Raw genomic sequence first — 17135 nt, forward strand, 5'->3', positions numbered from 1 at the left:
ATTCATGAACACACAAAATAGGTTTATAGTCACCGGAGTTGTATTTTTTACAATAAAGTTAAAATATTACAAGAAACTGAAGAAAAAATACACGGACAGTAGTTTTGGTGTAAAGAGAACAGCTCCGTGCGTAAATATGAACGAATTCAGAATCCATAAAATTGAAGAAAATGGAAAATAAAAAATGACGGCACAGTAATATCCGTTTATTATTAAATTAAACAAAAATGAATCCCGACACAATAAGGCTTTCCGCTTAAGCACACCACGCAACCACGTCATTTTAACCATGAGAAAACTGTTGGTTGTTGGGCAGGCTGAATAACAGCCATGTTCTTTATAATTAATAATAATGATACTTTCAACGGTGCGTAATAACAAAATAGTGTATAAATACTATACAATTTTATATGAAGTGCCCACGTTAAAAATCCGCCATCCTTTAAAATATGCAGCAGTGTCTTGGTGACTGGCTGAATGGCTGCACGTCAGTGACAGTCTTTGTTCAGTGTTTATAGCAGGGGGTTCGTGGTGTAGTACTGTAAACGGTCTCTGTTCAGTTTCTTCTCCTTCATCCTCCTGTTCTGAAACCAGATTTTGACCTGTCGATCTGTCAGATTGAGCATGCGGGAGAGCTGCATGCGCTTCTCTTTGTTGATGTAAACGCTGAAAAAGAATTCCCTCTCCAGTTCTCTGATCTGATACTTTGAATACGGGCATCTCTTTTTGCGCGTCCTCTGGCCACCTGAGAGATACATAAATAAAACAAAAACAAAAAAGGAAAAAGGTCACCACATGAGATACAGAGACATTAAAACAACATGAAATCATGTGTCCATTTGCTGCTCTGGTGGTGGTCTGCTGGAGCTTTAGAGTTCAAGTGTTTCCCTCCTCTCAGGCCCAACATGGCCGAGATTGGTAAACAAAGACTGGACATGTCGGACATAGAGGCACTACACGTCGGAAGTTGTGAAATCAATAAAAGCACACCGGCTGGCTTTTAACACTGAGCGCGTGGGCCAAAGAAAAAAGTCCTGAGTATCATGTATCTGCTCTGCTTATGTTGTCCGCTTTAGATTTCCCCTCTGCGCAGAGAGCCGTTGTGGTTTTAGTGTTAGTGATTGCAAATTATAGGAAAAGCAGTTGTTGAATGAAATCCCCACAAATCCCTTTGAGCTGTAAATATTTATCTTTGAATAAGGAGCAGAGTTTAAACCCTAATCTGGGCCAAAACCCCATTTAAATGCCTCAGGAGAATCTAGGATAAACCAAATTATACATCCAAAATATATACGTAAAAAGGTAACGTTATAAATAATTAAAGCCACGTGTATTGCAGGTATTGACATAAATATTATTGTGTATTATTTGCCATGTGCATCGAGTCTACAGCCCAACTATACACGGATATTTAAACGCGCTTGTGTAGAAGAAAAAAAAAGTGGCAAGGTTGTTTAAAATCTTGGAAGACGAGCTTAACGCCAAAGTCTTCACGGCCAATTTCATTCCCAAGCACGTGATCTTGCAGTTTATAACATTGTTTTGTTAGAGGGCAAATCTGCACGGCCCTCCATAAACCTTACGTGCTTATAAAACAGCATATAAAAAAAAAAGCTGTAAGAGCAACGCGTTTGGATTTTCCTCCTCCTCGCGATCAGCGGGGTTACTCACCGCTGCTTTTGCTCTGCTTGTCCTCGCTGTGGCCGGAGGACGACTTGGGGCTGCAGCTCTCCGCCATGTCCGAGCACGGATGAGCCGGAGCGGGACTCGCTTTGGCGGCGTGTCTGTCCGAGCCCGCCGCCGGGGCCGTCGGCGTCGCGCTGGTCTCCGCGCTCCCGTAAGCGGTGTCGAAGAACTGGTCGAACGCCTGCGGCAGGACGCCGTTCCGCCCGATGCTGCCGTGGAAGCCGGGCGGCGGGTTGGAGGCGCCGGGGTGGCTGCCGCCGGAGATGCCTTTCACCAGGATCTCTCCCCCCCGTGAAGTTGGGCTCGTCCAACCGTCCCTGTGCACGAGGTCCTCCGGGTAGCAGTGCGACAAGCTCCCCCTGCTGTGGTGCCATTTATTGGACGTGTCAATCCCATAGTCTCTGAAAGCCACCTCTCTCACGGACGGGACCTGTGGCAGGGCTGAGGACTGGTAAGGGTAGGTCATGGGGCACGAGGACTGGCTCTGGGTTAAATAATGTGGGAGACTCGAGAAGTCCGCTCCGGAGACATAGTAAGTGCAGCTTGGTAAATACATATTGGAGCTAGAAATCCGCTCATTAAAATCCATATTCGGCGGTTGGAAACGGTCCTATAATGGTCCTCGCATAGTTCCTCCGCCGCGCTGCGCTCAGCCACTTTGAGGCAGACTGGAGGAGCAGAAATCCTTAGACGTACAAGCTGACGTGGGGATCCATCTCTATCCATTCCTGAGGGCCAAAAGCCATGTGACCACTGGCACAAAATGACAGATAGCCTACGCCTCAATGTGTAGTCTATATGAGTCAAAGGGGCCGCGAAGCAGACATGCGGCTCTTTGGGAAAGGGGAATACTGAGAGGAATTTGGCACAATCTTGCACAATTTGGGCTTTTTTGAAACGCCTTTTGAAAATCGGGCTATGAAGAACGCCCGTGAATGATATTCTTCTGTGGACTGTTGTCGTTAAATTACCACGTAAAGGTAGAACAAAACAAAAGTGTATGGACGAGATCACGCCAAGCTAGTGTACCTGCCGTTTGTACCTTTAGGTTCGTTTTTGGAGACAGCCTTCACCTTAACCCAAAGCGTAACCTCTGAAGGGCACGTCTGAAACCAGACCAGGACATTTTTAGAACAAGCGAGGCACTCTGCTACGCATGTGAGACTTAATCCCAACGGCAAAAATACATATTCAATAGTCGAAAACAGCGAAACCCATGAATCCAACATGACAGGTATTGTTTTTAAGAAAATGCCGAAACTATTTATGAGGCAAAGTTAAATCCATAAAATACACCGACATGATGTAACGATCGGAGCAGATGCGCGGTTTGATTTCGACGCCTCTCTTTGTGAATTTAATATCGCTCCTCTGGCTATATATAGACTCCTCTAGTCCTCCAAGTGATAGAGCAATGCGAGTCGTGCTGCACTTTTGTCAGGCATCAGTCCAGTTTGGCGCCGAGGACGCATACAAAGGCCTGTACAAGACAGCCTTGATATATCTGTGGTTGCTGTACGGTTGTTCGGACCAGCATTTCGGCATCGTTGAAGCAAGCCAGCTCGACCTCACTGGGTCCAAAGTGTTGTCTGCGTGCACGCGCATCGCGTCCGCGTGTGCGCGTAAAGGTTGATAAGAGGTCCAGAAGTGAATGCAGGGGCTAATCAGGCGACATACGCGCATGTATTTACCGTCTCATATAAACGTATGATGCTGTTTATTGGTGACAAATAATAAAGGCATATACGCCAAAAGGGGCTCCAGTCTTTGCATCTTCTGTTCTCCGCAACGCCCAAAACCTTCGGACACGGGCTATTTCCCACTCTCCAATGCACTTTCATTTGTCATCACTGCTGAGTAAGTGGGCACATGTGTCACATATCACTAATCCTGTTATACTGCCAATTTAAGGATTTAGTCCAAATTCACGTTTCATACATCAAAGCTCGTGAATTTATCATGTGCAGGGACGCATTAGGAAACTGTGATATTTCATTCTGCCAACGGTTTGATGATCGACTTCAACGGTGAGTTATTATGTTAAACTCTTTGGTGGTTTAAAGAGTTTTACGCGGTAAACTTGACGACAATTCCTTTTTCGTTTCACAGCGAATTATTCAGCCGCTCGTGCGGTGGGCCAGCCTTCGGGCCAAGGCTACAGGAGTGGCCCCGTTGGTCAAATTAAAGCCCCTTTAACTACAGTTTTCAAACCATTTCAACCACACTTAATTAAGCCCGATAGGGTTAACACGGTTTAACCCGCGCCAGTGGATGCACGTGCACACTATTGGTGAGAAGGTTTTCATTGCTATCGCGTATACAAGCAGAACGCAACCTCCAGCCGGTTGTTGTATCAATGAAAATAAATGTGCAATTTCTATTTTCATAATGCCCATTGATACGCTTTATATAGCAAAATGGGACATTTCCGAGAATGAGCTAAATCATACACAAATAGTTCATTAACACAGCAAAGTATAGTTTGTTGATTTCTTTTTGTGACAATCACTTGAATTTGAGACGCCTCAAAAGTTTCACGTGCACTGAAGGTGAAGCGATCGAAAACAGTGGCCGCATGGCTGCAGCTCAGAAGCATACATATCTTATTTATTCCAGTAAAGCAAACGTAAATTTGAGGGTATGAAAAACGTTTAGAGCGGCCACTGCTGCTAAGAGCCCACTAAAGGGAATTTTAAGAATAAAAGCATGTTTTTTTTGGTTGCTCAGAATTTTCCTTCGACACCTTAGGAGCGCTGTGGTGTAATTTAATTGCCTGAAAATCAGTGTGCTCCTGCTGCCTTTACCGAGTCCATTTCACAAGGGACCATTTTATAATATTTAAGTAAGATCTGCCGTATACGATTTACAATGTGATGGCCCAATTAGTCAGATACGTGCTGAATAAATAAACTAAAGCTAGCTTATATTTATGTTACCTAATTTAAGGGTTTATGAGCTTAAAACAGATGATAAATGCATCCAGTTTCAATGTGTGAACATTGCTGGTGCAAACAAAAAAGCATTAAAGCTCTATTAATGGGAATCCAGCTGTCAATAAAACAGAACAGGTTTTGGATCACCATCATAAAGCGCAAAATCTTTCTAAATCCCACCACAATTTCATAATTACGATGACTTTGGACGTTGTTGACCTACAAACTCATTTACTCAAAAGGAAGGGTTTTCTTTTTTTACGACTTTAAGTTGGCTGCTCTGCAACTACATTAGTAAAAATCCCTCTGAATGAAAAAGTATGTTTTTACAAATGAATGAAACTGATAACTGGTTCATTCATAGCTGTTGGATTATGAGAGGGGAAATACATTTCAGTAACACACATCAGAAGAGACGATGGAGTTTGACAGCTCTATGGGGGAGGGGGGCAATGGGGGACTTTTCCGGAAGTGGTGCACCCTCTAATGCTGCTGCACCCAAAAACCTGGATTCACAAATTCATCCTTCCGTTAATCCACACATCTGGAGACGCAGCATTGCAAGAGGTAGCGTCTTACTTCATCCTCAATTAAAATGTGTCTTAAACCGTCGAGTTCCTGTCAGAGGTTCATTGTAGAACGATCAAAGAAACACACACACACACACACACACACACACACACACACACACACACACACACACACACAGAAAGAGAGAAAACGTTCAGCTCTAAAGTGATTATTTAAATCTTCTGGTTTAATCTCTCCAGTTTTTACCAAGATTGTGAAGGTACTCGATACTTTAAATATGAATTACTTGGCTACTAGCGCTTTTACGCTATGGATAGTGGCGCGTTTCGGTGAGTTGCATTAATCTGTTTGGTTGTTAGGGGGAGCAATGCCACAGAACAACAGAGGGGCCAGAAGGTTTAAAAAGGCACTCAATGTCAACGAGCCTGAAGAATAATCTCATCAACACGAGTCCGGCGAGCCAGTAAAAGTTGACAAAATGCCTTTCTGTTGTTGTGTTTGTGCAATCCAAAAGGTGTTTGTGCAAAAGGTCTGTGCAATGCGGTGGTTGTGGTATTTAATATCTTTAATTTGAGATTACATTTCAGAATATCTTTCTCTGTTGTTTTAGTTGCTTCTGAAAATTATGTGAATTGATATGCAACAAGATCATGTATCGCAACAATAAATTATAAGATAATTAATTTTAGTTAAAGACAAATAGATATTCTGGTGAGATGTGCGTAATAGCGGGTTTGTTTGGACCGGGGATTAAAAGGCCTGTACACCGACTCTCTCACGCCTCTCATTTACTTACTTACGCTTTTTGATAAATCAGAATGTAACATATATATATTTTTTCAGTTAACAATTAGATGTTGAAGTAATGAGCCATCATTGTCATGGGGTTTGTGCCAGGACAAGGTTTAATCTAATATTCTTTTTCCAATCTGAGCTGAGCTAATACCTTTTTCCGTATCTTAAACATATTTGAATAGAATCTCAAAAACGAAATTATATTTTGTGTTCTTTCAAAACTCGAAGTTGTACTATGACACGGTTTGTAGAGTAAATTGGTAAGCAATAAATAAGCAATTATTCCACATACAAATGTATGCACACACACGCGCACACGCACACACAGCGTCTGAAGAAGAAGAGGCAAACCTAAAGCGGCCCATGTAGGGCACTGTGCTGACAAGGCTCCGCCACTAGATGGCGACATTCACTCTTGATGTGCTGAAGCACACAGAGGCTCTGAGTTCTTGCCGGCCTGTCGCCCTCCTCAAGATAATCAGGTTTTATAAAGATTGTTGACTGATCAAGCACCTATGTCCAATGATATGAATAAAAATGACAAGATCGGGCAGCATCTCTCAAACATTTATTGTCAAAAAAACGTTGGCTATTGCAGTCAAAAAATCGGGAATAGATAGTTGCAGTCAGAAAGTATTTAAATATGCTTACATTTCCAGTACTCTTTTTGACTGACAGATTGAAATAGCAAAGGTCCGTCTTTTTCTGAAAAAAAAACCTGACAGTAACATGGACAAAGTGTGGGAATAACCAATAAATGCTCAGACTAGTTTAACGTTTCATAACGTTTGAATCAGATACTGACATAGAGGCTCATTCCAAACGGAAAGGCTTGGGATGTACTGTGAGCTCATGAATGAGTTCACAAAAAACAATTTTTGTAAAGTGTTGTAGGCCATTATTATTAGTGTTGAATGTAATCCGGTGAAAATATGTATGAAAATGACAAGATCCGCATCTCTCTCTCTCTATATATGTATATACCTGATGTATCCCGTTGATTTAATGTTAGAAATTCATTTTGGATTATTCAATTACTTCTTAAATTTAGCTTGTTTTCAGATCAGAAGTTTAGTAAACTGAATCCGCCAGTTCAACCGCATTGGTTTGTCACAGGATCAATGTCTAAAAACCATTTTAAATATTCCAGACATAATTTCCGGACTGGTTTAAATGAAATTAAAGCGCAGGCTTACTCGGGGTGACTTGTGCCTTTGAGACCGACAGTTTTATTATATGGTGAATGTTTTGAAGGAGATCCGGGCAGAATCGCCTTGGTCAATATGTTGCAACCCATTTCCGATCTTCTGTCAACAGGCTGCATCGACTGGTTTCAATTAAAACGTGAGGCAGGAAAATTGTAGCTCAAAAACAGAGCCGCTCTGGCAACCAAGAAACCGTTGATATTGTAATAAATTATAGGCCAGCTTTTTGGATGAAGGTCCGTCACCCCCCGCTTCAGTAACTCCAGAGCTAACTGGAGCTCTTGAATTTAGTGACGACTTTCTTCTCCTTTACGCGCCTGTTTTGAAACCAGATTGTCACTTGTCTCTCTGTTAAATTTGTCTGCGCGGATATTCTCCTCCTTTTGTCCTTGGTGATGAATTTATTGGCGGAGTACTCCCTTTCCAGTTCTTTGAGTTGCACCTTGGTGTATGGCACACGCTTCTTTCTCCCACGCCGGACAGAGCTGTCTCCACCAGATATACTGTCTGTGAAAGAAACATTGAAAAAAATCAGATTCAAACCTTTTCGAAAGCATCAGAAAGAAAACGAAAATGTTTTGTTCCGTCGTCTTTATTTTCTTTTCTTTTTGCGTATTATTGAATATCAACAGAGAAATAAAGGCGTTTTACATTTGACCATTGCATGCAAATATTTTTCAACGTTCATGTGTAATGGATGTGTGTGTGTGTGTGTGTGTGTGTATAGAAAACACAATAAAATAAATACCTTGTAACGAGGATTTCCACAGAGGATTTGACTGCGGCTGCTCCTTGCTGCAGTAAACTTGACCACTCCAACCATTGGTGATGGCCCATGGCTGGTAGGGCTCCATGGGCAGCAGAGACTCATGTCTTGGCTCGGATGGAGCACTTAGCGCAGGTACAACGGGGACGTCCAAGTAGCTGGGCTGGCACGGACCAGACGAATAGCCCTGATAAAACGCAAATTCCTTTGCCCTGCTGGAGAACTCCTCGCCAGTGACCGAGGAGTCCATGTATTTATCGCCATAACCGGAGGGCTGCGCGCAAGCCTTGACGCTGCCGTGTGACATCCTGCACGGGTAATAACTGCTGCCAAAATATCCATAAGGCAAAGATGCATTGGGCGAGCTCTGAGTGGCGGAACAGGGGCTGCATTGTTTGCCCGGCTCCCCCATGCCAGAGACTGGCACCTCACTCGGAGCGTAGGTGGTGCTCGGAGCCAGCGAGGTTGGATGCGCTAACAAATTCCTGCACTGGTTTGCTGCGAAATTGCCTCCAGTGAAGCCTTCCATGTTCTTGCTTCTGTCCTCCAAGCCGTTGTCGTAGAGAAACATCACCGGGTCAATCCAGTGCGAGTGGAAGAGTAATGAAGCGGTCATAGCATGCACCTACATCGAGACGACTAACTCTTTTTCAAAATCCCCTTCGAATGAACAGAGACAGGGACTCGGGCAGAGTAACGATACCAACACGCCTGAGTCCATAAAGATCGCAAGGTTATTGGCCAGGGCCAAGCACGTGATATGCAAAGGAGATGGTAGACATCTAGACATTAGATCAAACTGTGTACTTGTAAGGATGTACATATCTGTGTTTTTTTTCGGAGGATATATTTTTCCTAAACACAGGTTTATTGGGATCTCAAACTTTGATGCAGAGGCAATGTTGCGTGTCATGAAGTGACATCCCAAGAAGCGTATTTGACGCATGTGTCTTACAAGGCGCAACAAAACTAGTAATATGTATAATATATCTATGGAGAACTTAATGCGTAATTACGCGTGCCATTTCGTTTTCACAGGCACTCGAAGAGTGGAACAAGTCTTTCAGATATTCTGATTTTCTATAATTACATGTCTTAAGACTGGAGCTTTGTTGGCACGTCATTCAACTATTTAACTAAATGTACCATGATCTTATTAAATAATTCTTAAATAACCACAGATTGATGTGTTATATTTACTATACCAATGCGCACTATACCAACATAAATTACATTTGAATCTTGCTTGCATTTGGCATTGCAGCGGGGGAACGGGGACACGTATTTAGCGCACTAAAACACTAAAAGCACGCCGCATTTGGCTGCAGTCTTGCTCATAAGGGTTAGACGGGCTGGAGGCCAAGGTCAAGTTGAAAGTCGCAGTGAGACCCAATAGGTTCTCCACGCCAGGACACCCGACAAGAAAACAGCGCAGAGCGGAAGAGGAGCTTTTATTAAAACACTTTGTAGATTTCGTTTTTGATGACAAATTCCATGAAATTTTTTTTATTATTTCTATAATCCTTTGAGACTTGGGCGTTGACAATACAAATAAATCCATTGGAATTAAATGGCCAAAATACAAGAAAAATGTTATTTTGTTGAGGTTCTGAAAGCGAGTTGGGGAAGAGGCGCCGCTCTTCAACGGGCCTTTGCGTAAAACGCGTCTCTTGGCTCGGGCTCAAACGCTCCACGCATCCTTCAGGAGTCTGTAGGGCAACAAGGAAATCTAACGGTGAAAGATTCCGCTGTACGCGAGGAAAACATTCAGCTATAAATGTGTGCCACTGCAAAGGTTACGAGAAGTGTCAAACCAAATCGTGAGTTCACCTTTGTATTACTTTCTAATGTGAGACCACAGACGCAGGGAAATGCAAACATACGAGTACCTTTTTATTTTTAATAGAGTTTTCCCACATTTTGAGGCTGTAAATCTTTATGGGCCAAGTCTTGTAGGCAAGAGGTCTCAGGCAACACGCGTAATATTTCATGTTGTTGAAATAGTTTCACGTCGGAATTAAACATTTGACGAGTTGTCACGATAACCGACCGATGATGGACAAATTGCCTTTCTTATTTAATGCATTTCAGGTGGATCGTAGCTTATGACTTTCCTCGATTTTTTTGCATGAAACCGAAAAGTGAGTTTTGGGTCGAAAGGGACGATCTGATCCCACGTTGTTGTCACGTCGGCGCGCGGCTGTCTGCCTCAACTAACGGGCCGCTGTCCGCACAGAGCAGCCGGGACCGGACCGACACACGGTGGTCCGAGAGAGGGTTTAGGTTACGACCTCCAAGCTCTTCATGGGCTTCTTTAATGTTTAATTCAGCAAGGACGCACGCTCACCACTTGGATGGTTACACACACACACACACACACACACACACACACACACACACACACACACACGAAATGACAATGATAATTAAGATTAGTTGTTAGTTTAGAGCCTAACTGGGACGTTATTAGTAATGTCGACAGAGGACACAACGGACAAATGATGGGGTGATCTAAATGTCACGTAAACGTTGACGCACAATTATAACTAAAACCCTACCATTTTTTTCCAACTTCTAAAATATACAAATACACTAAGTAAATCCTTTTGACGCGTTGTGATGAAATAAGAAAAGGTTGACGGATAAACTTGATTGTGTATTTGGATTTTGACAATACAATACCGGGCCGAAAGGAGGCGATTAGAACTGCACCATTTGAAAAAATAATTTAGCAGTTTCGAATGTAACATTTAAAATAATACACCCACCACCACCGCCTGTTGCGTTTTAAATTACGTAGAAATTTGGACGTAGAAAATAAATTGCACGCAACGAAATACAAAGAAAAATAAATTAATTGTGTCATCACGAGGTTTGTGGGCAAAAACAGACAGAATGCAAAGTATACGTGTTGAAGAAGCTTTTGCGCACGAGGGACGACGTGTGAGCAGTGGCAGATGATGTCAGGCTGTGCGCGCGCGCGCGTGTGTGTGTGTGTGTGTGTGTGCGTCAGTTTGTTGGAGGCCTAAATCCAAAGTGCTCCTCAGTTTGCGGTACCTATCAAATAGATGGCAACACAGCTCTCAGCCTACTGTGCTTAATGGACTTTTTATGGGTTTGTCTTGTGATCGCATGACCTGGAGCGCCGGGGCCCCTCAGTGGCTCTTGGCAAACTAGATCAGAAACATGCCGCCCTCCTGGTCTGGTCGAGGTGGGGGTAGAGAACAAGTCTGCATTACAAAATCGTCAAAGCACCAGTAAGTTACAACTGTTAGTCAAAGGCAGTATGAAATAAAATAAAAATCTAACCTTGACAATTGGGGATTTGTGCTGTAAAATTGAAAAAATTGGAACAAAGTGTACACATGTTTTGGCAAAGTGTACACACATTTATCTGCGTCTGCAGTAGCCAACTTTGGCCGCTTCACCGGGACATCTGGGTGCCGTAACACGGCGCTCGGAGACGTGCGCGAACATTGTTGCAGTGGGGGTCCGAATCAGAGTCCGAACACACACACACACACACACACACACACACACATTTAAGTGTGTCCATCACAAGTGTTCCGTATGTCTGAGGTTTGGCTGCATTTGGACGCTGGAGGTGAACGCATTCAGATACTAAGCTTTCCACCATGTATCAGTACTGTAACTGAACTAAAGTCAGGTGTTATTACACTACTCGGCAGAAACAACAGAATAAATATAATGTTTCCATATCTTTAATAAAAATCATATTTTATATTTAAGCTCAAGTTATCCTGATCTGGAGAAGAAAAAATCTGTTTTAAAGTGGTCAAATCATTGTTCACAGTTAGACATTTCAATTTGTATTTATTTACCATCAGGATATGATATTATAACTCTTACCCCAAAGTAACATTTTCCATTGTCAAAATAAGTAACCCCAGAAAAAGAAAAGCAACATAAAGAAATGATAAACAATAGATACATATGTGGAGACTAAACCAAGTTTGCAGTTGTCCAGCTTTAACAAACACAGCTAACTTCTTAAGAAAGATTCACAACAGACTCTTTAAAAAAAACAGTCCACTAATCCTTTGGATCCACTGTGCATCACTTCACTATTCTAAAACTGAAAAAGGAGGAGTGCTGCATTTTAAAGTAGGCTATAGATCCCACAGGAAACATGATTTCCAATAGGATGAGAAGTGCTCACGCGATCGCTCACGCTGTATTGGAGCTCTTGATTTCATGTCTTTCACAACTTTGAAAAAAGAAAGCCCCGGGGGGAGAAATGCAACCACGCTATGTTGGTCCCGTGCATGGCCAGGCCCGACCAGGCCAGGTTGTGGACGGGTGGAGGCGGAAATCACTGGCCGCCCTCTTCCTCGCGCAGGAACTGGAACACGGAGGAAAAATCTTTATTGGCGTAACCGCGAGCGCACATCATACGGTAGATCTGATGGGCCAAGGAGCCGAGCGGGACGGGAGTCTTTGTGTTGGTGGCCGTGTTCTGTGCGAGGCCCAGATCCTAAAATAAAAAAATATATATGTTAGAGAGGGGAAAACCCCCCCACAAAAGCAGAAAACGTTATTCTTAACAAACTCCATGAGTCCACACCAACGATCATTTCTGTTGTAAGAATATGGGCCTGATTGCATTTGAAGAAAAACTACTGCGGAGTAGCTCCCTACATCATTTTAGGTGTGATCCAAGAAATGACGCCGCCTCCCCCCCAACCCCCCCACCCGTCACAGCATAAAACCCAGAAATGAGCTCTTGTCTAACTCTCCAACTGTGATGCATACATGGCGGGCTGCAGGAATGATTGCTAAAACACAGCATTTGGGATTTTCCGGTTTCTTTCTCACCAGGTCGATTGTTATAAGAATGTTTTTTTGCTTTCGAAACACGTTTTTGTGCAATACGGCAAGAACTTAAATTGTATGCCTAATGTTTATCTTTTATCAGTCTTGAAAAAAAAGGGTTGAACTAGTAGAGCTAGATAAGGCAGCAGAGAGCAGCCGTGAAGCAGTTCGTAGCCGGACATTAGGATTTTACTTCTGATAACTTATTTCCGATTCAAAAACCATTCCAGTGGTGTTCATTTTCTGCAACAATCCAAAATCTGATAAAAAAACAAACACATTGGGTTTCTGTCAATGTAAGCAGTGCAATGCAAAACTTTAGGCTTTTAGTAGAGGTCACTAAACGGACCTTCGCCATCAGCTGTGTGCCGAAGCCTCCCTGGTAGTTGTTCCCGGACGGGACTCCCTCCATGACTCCAGGCACGGGGTTGTAGGTGTCACTGGACCAGCAACGGCCTGAACTCATGTTCAGGATCTTGGCCAACAGTTTAGGATCAAGACCAAGTCTGAGTGAAGACAAATTCTGCGTTAGTTACCAAAAAGTCTCGATGCTGCGTCGATTGTCAATCATACAACATCATTTGTAACCACGAGCGTGTTCACCTGACTCCTAAGTTCATGGTTTCCGAAGTTCCAATCATTCCAATGGCTAGAAGCATGTTGTTACAGATTTTAGCAGCCTGTAACATGATGGCAGAATATTAGAATTCTACAAAATGATCATGTTGATTACTAGAATTGTAAGACTACTTTTTCTGTTTGAATTTATAACAAGCTCAAAATGCTTTATTTCCACATGAAACACTTGATTAGCTGAATCCCAGATGCATCATGGTAGGGTGGGGAGGGGGACAAGGGGCCTACCTGTCCAGTTCCAACCTGACCGCAGTAAACCACGTTAGCTCCCATGCAGGTCAGCAGTTCTTTTGCGGCAGTGAATTCTGCCTCTGCACCGCCAACCATGAAAGTTAGTTTACCCGAACTGGCTGCACCGACACCTACGGACGCAGAAGGGTGCTTATTTACCGGGGTGGTTGTACCATCAATTTAAACGCAGTGACCAAAATGAAAATGTAAAACAATCATATGAATGAGCTTGACATTATCTTCTAGCAGCCCTATAAAAACGTAACTGAAATAGCAGCAATTGTCGTTTATGACCAATGTCTGGCAACAGACTGTAATTCTTTTGACCAGTGAAGTTCACAGTAAAACCACACGAAAGGGTCCACTAAACTTGAGTCAGTGGTTTTGGATCACATCTCAGAACTCTTCATTCTACTGACAAGAGTTCTTCAAGCAGTACAACCAGAATAGTTTGAGAGAGACAGACAACAACATCTCCTGCACAACAACTCTCTAATAAAAAGGAATAACATGCAAAGTACAAGGTGCCTGAGCATAGGCAGCCAGAAATAGGTGAAATAAAAAAAAAATGGATATTTCTATATTCTGTAGAAGTGAGGAACTACCTCAATTTAAATTTAGACAAAACAAAAAATGTCATGTAAAGGTTAAATTCAACATAAAAAAAATAAAAACAGCAATGTGAAGTGAAATGGGGAAGGATTTCAGCCATTTTATGTACAGCAAGTGAAAGTATGTAATTTAAAAAGGATCTGGACATCTTGTTCTCTCGGGGCAAGTGGGGCCGAAGCTTTGGTCAATCAAGTGGATTTAAAAGCAGGCAATTCTGAATCTACTTTCACGGTTGACGGTGCGTTCAGGTTGCATAGGGATAAAAGCAGTTATATACAATAACCAGGTGCAGGCCACATGGGTGCCAAGAAATTAAACATAATTAATCCTAAAGTTTACAGGAAGCCAATTGAGAGGCCAAGCGAGGTGTTACATTACGTTTGCCCCCTCAGAGTCCCGCCAGCAGCATTTTGTTCTTACTTGAACCAAAAACGACTGTGCCGCTGCAGTCAGGAGGGAATTACATCTTTAGAGCTGAGAAATAACTAAAGCATGGCGAATGGATTCAAAAATATTCTACAGAGAAACAGTAATAAAAAAAAAATAGGGAATATATTAACAATATTTCAACGGTCACAGTATTTCTAGCGATTTCTGTACGGAAGGACGCAGTTTCATTAACGCGATTGACTCGATGTATCAAAGCACTCAGTTCGCTGGAGTCAAACTGCCCGCGCCACACACGCACACGAGTTCAAGGCAGAGCGCGGGACAACTTTAATCCGTGTGCACTACGCCAGGAAGGAGGGATATAAATCAGCACTAATCTTTAGGACCGGGCTATTAAATGGAGCAAAATCAATTCAAAGAAAGTGGCTGTCTTGACGTTGACGAGGCCAAGTTCAAACAAACTGTTTCTGTGTGGACCCCCAAGAAAGTCAGAGTGCACACGAAGCCGCTTGAAAGCTTTGCGGTGGCAGAAGAAGCTCCTCCTCTTCCATTTTAACCTCCACACACCTCCCATTTAAAAGCTCGGGCAGGTGGGTCAGAAATATTCTTGCACAAAATAAAATTCTAACTTAAAAAAAAATCCTTTATTTAATCTGGGTTATAACATAAAACTCTTAAATCGTGAATCATCTTTATTTTAAAGAAAGAATTAACTTCTGCAATAAAAAGCAGTACAAATAAATTCTGTTACAGAAATGAGAAGGAAGCGAGGCGGCTCACTCAGCTGCGTTTTGAACATTTTATGTACATGTTATGCTGCTTTAGTATTTTTCGCACACTTATTTATTACAGTACAGCCTGACTGGATATTAGCAAACACTGCAATAAAGTTCAGAGCTCCAAATATGCAAGCATACATATTTCAAGGTATTGTAATAGACAATATGCCACCTGCATTATGAACAAAAGAGCAAAATGTACCTCCTGATACAGGGGCATCCATAAAAACTGCCCCCATCTTCTCAGCAGCTGCAGCCATATCTTTTGAAACGGCTGGGTCGATGGTGCTGGAGTCGATGAGTAGGGAGCCTTTCTTCACCTTTCTGATGAGGAAAGTGCACGACGAACACTGACTAAGATCTATGAGGTATTTTGCACGTAATAAAAGTTGGTGTTAAGCGTTGAGCTTACTTGAGAATGCCATTAGGTCCAGTGTATGCATCGATGACATTGGGACTCGAGGGGAGCATGGTGACAATGCGGTCAGCCTTCTCCGCTACCTCAGCAGGGTTATCCACAATCTGTGGAACAAAAACACAGAAAGACAAGGTAAGAAAATAACAAAGATGCTGAAAACTGTATGGGACATGAAAAATGCTTGTGTATGTTTTAGATTCCTACCTGAGCGCCCAGCTCTTGCACTTCCTTACAGGACTCCGGGAACACATCAGTAGCGATGACAGGGTATCCGTGCTGCAGCAGGTTCTTCGCCATTGGATTTCCCATATTGCCCAGACCAATGAAACCCACTGGTGTCTTCGAGGCCATGGACCTAGTGGAGACTAAAACGGAACAGCAAAACGTATCAATAGTGACATAATAATTTCCCCGCAGTTTCTCATTAGCATGGGTGCCTGGTTTCCACAAAGAGAGTATGGGATTACTTGGATTGTTTTTATAATTCAGTAAATAATGACAATTATCTCCAAACCAAGTAATTAAACCGTTGTTCATGTTTAAATTGAATGAGGGTAGATTATGCAACTCTAATGTAACGTGAGTTGCCCTGCAGTGCAGTCATCTAATGGCACACGTATTTTCAATATTTGTTTTTCTGTTCATTGATAGCAAAAAACGATTGTAGAATAGAAGACAGCGGCACTGCTTTGTGGTGTTTAAAGCAAATGCGCAAAGGAAGCATGAATAATTACTTGTTTTATCTAATATAAAAGAATATTCACAGGTTGCTCTGAGGCTCATCAGTATACAAAAGTCACCTTCAGCTTTCTTCAGCTGACCCTGTAGTACAGTGACTGACATTACATAATGTGGCCAAACTAAAGAGACAGCACCCAGCAGGACAACATGCAGACCGTTTTGAAAGGTTGCACACGAGTGCACACGCTGACGGCAACGTCATTGCGACCCAAAAGACAATTCAAGCTTAAGTGTTAATAAATAACAACTACTGTTAATACGAGCATTTTGCGCAGAAGTATCGTCTTAGTGACACGAAGAGACTTAGTGACACAACCGCGTCTTCTAAAGTAAGCGCGGGAAACCAACTAAGTGCTAATAACGTAAACAGGTTTGTTCTCCTTACCGAATGCAAAGTCAACATGTTTAAAACACGTTCCACCTAGGTACCGAGACCCTCTTAACACGGCGGCCATGCTTCTTTTCTCTTGACCCTTGCGTGTGACGTAAGACTACGTACGTTAACGGCGTCCACAGCGTCCAATCAAAGAGTAGACATTCACAGCACGGCCTCAGAAAAAGTCCCGAACTCAGCCAATG

At 42.7% G+C, this 17135-nt stretch overlaps 3 protein-coding genes across 3 annotated transcripts; all 3 read right to left on the reverse strand.

Annotated features, from left to right (window-relative positions):
* Positions 1 to 18: 18 nt before the first annotated feature.
* hoxa11b (homeobox A11b) lies at positions 19 to 3039 on the reverse strand. The gene is made up of 2 exons (XM_040166345.2): positions 1672 to 3039; positions 19 to 745 (listed from the first exon to the last, which is right to left on the reverse strand). Exons 1-2 carry the CDS (start codon positions 2273 to 2275, stop codon positions 513 to 515), a joined length of 837 nt encoding a protein of 278 aa, XP_040022279.1. The 5' UTR covers positions 2276 to 3039; the 3' UTR covers positions 19 to 512.
* A 3461-nt stretch (positions 3040 to 6500) lies between these two features.
* hoxa13b (homeobox A13b) lies at positions 6501 to 8722 on the reverse strand. Its single transcript, XM_040164158.2, has 2 exons — positions 7899 to 8722; positions 6501 to 7657 (listed from the first exon to the last, which is right to left on the reverse strand). The coding sequence occupies exons 1-2, from the start codon at positions 8530 to 8532 to the stop codon at positions 7419 to 7421; spliced, it is 873 nt and encodes a 290-aa protein (XP_040020092.2). The 5' UTR covers positions 8533 to 8722; the 3' UTR covers positions 6501 to 7418.
* Positions 8723 to 11623: 2901 nt separating this feature from the next.
* On the reverse strand, positions 11624 to 17132 carry hibadhb (3-hydroxyisobutyrate dehydrogenase b). Its single transcript, XM_040165619.2, has 8 exons — positions 16942 to 17132; positions 16020 to 16180; positions 15810 to 15919; positions 15600 to 15721; positions 13614 to 13747; positions 13353 to 13429; positions 13099 to 13255; positions 11624 to 12411 (listed from the first exon to the last, which is right to left on the reverse strand). Exons 1-8 carry the CDS (start codon positions 17009 to 17011, stop codon positions 12250 to 12252), a joined length of 993 nt encoding a protein of 330 aa, XP_040021553.1. The 5' UTR covers positions 17012 to 17132; the 3' UTR covers positions 11624 to 12249.
* Between the last annotated feature and the right edge of the window lie 3 nt (positions 17133 to 17135).

The sequence above is a fragment of the Gasterosteus aculeatus genome, chromosome 20 (genome assembly GCF_964276395.1).
Source record: "Gasterosteus aculeatus chromosome 20, fGasAcu3.hap1.1, whole genome shotgun sequence".
Lineage (NCBI taxonomy): Eukaryota > Metazoa > Chordata > Actinopteri > Perciformes > Gasterosteidae > Gasterosteus > Gasterosteus aculeatus.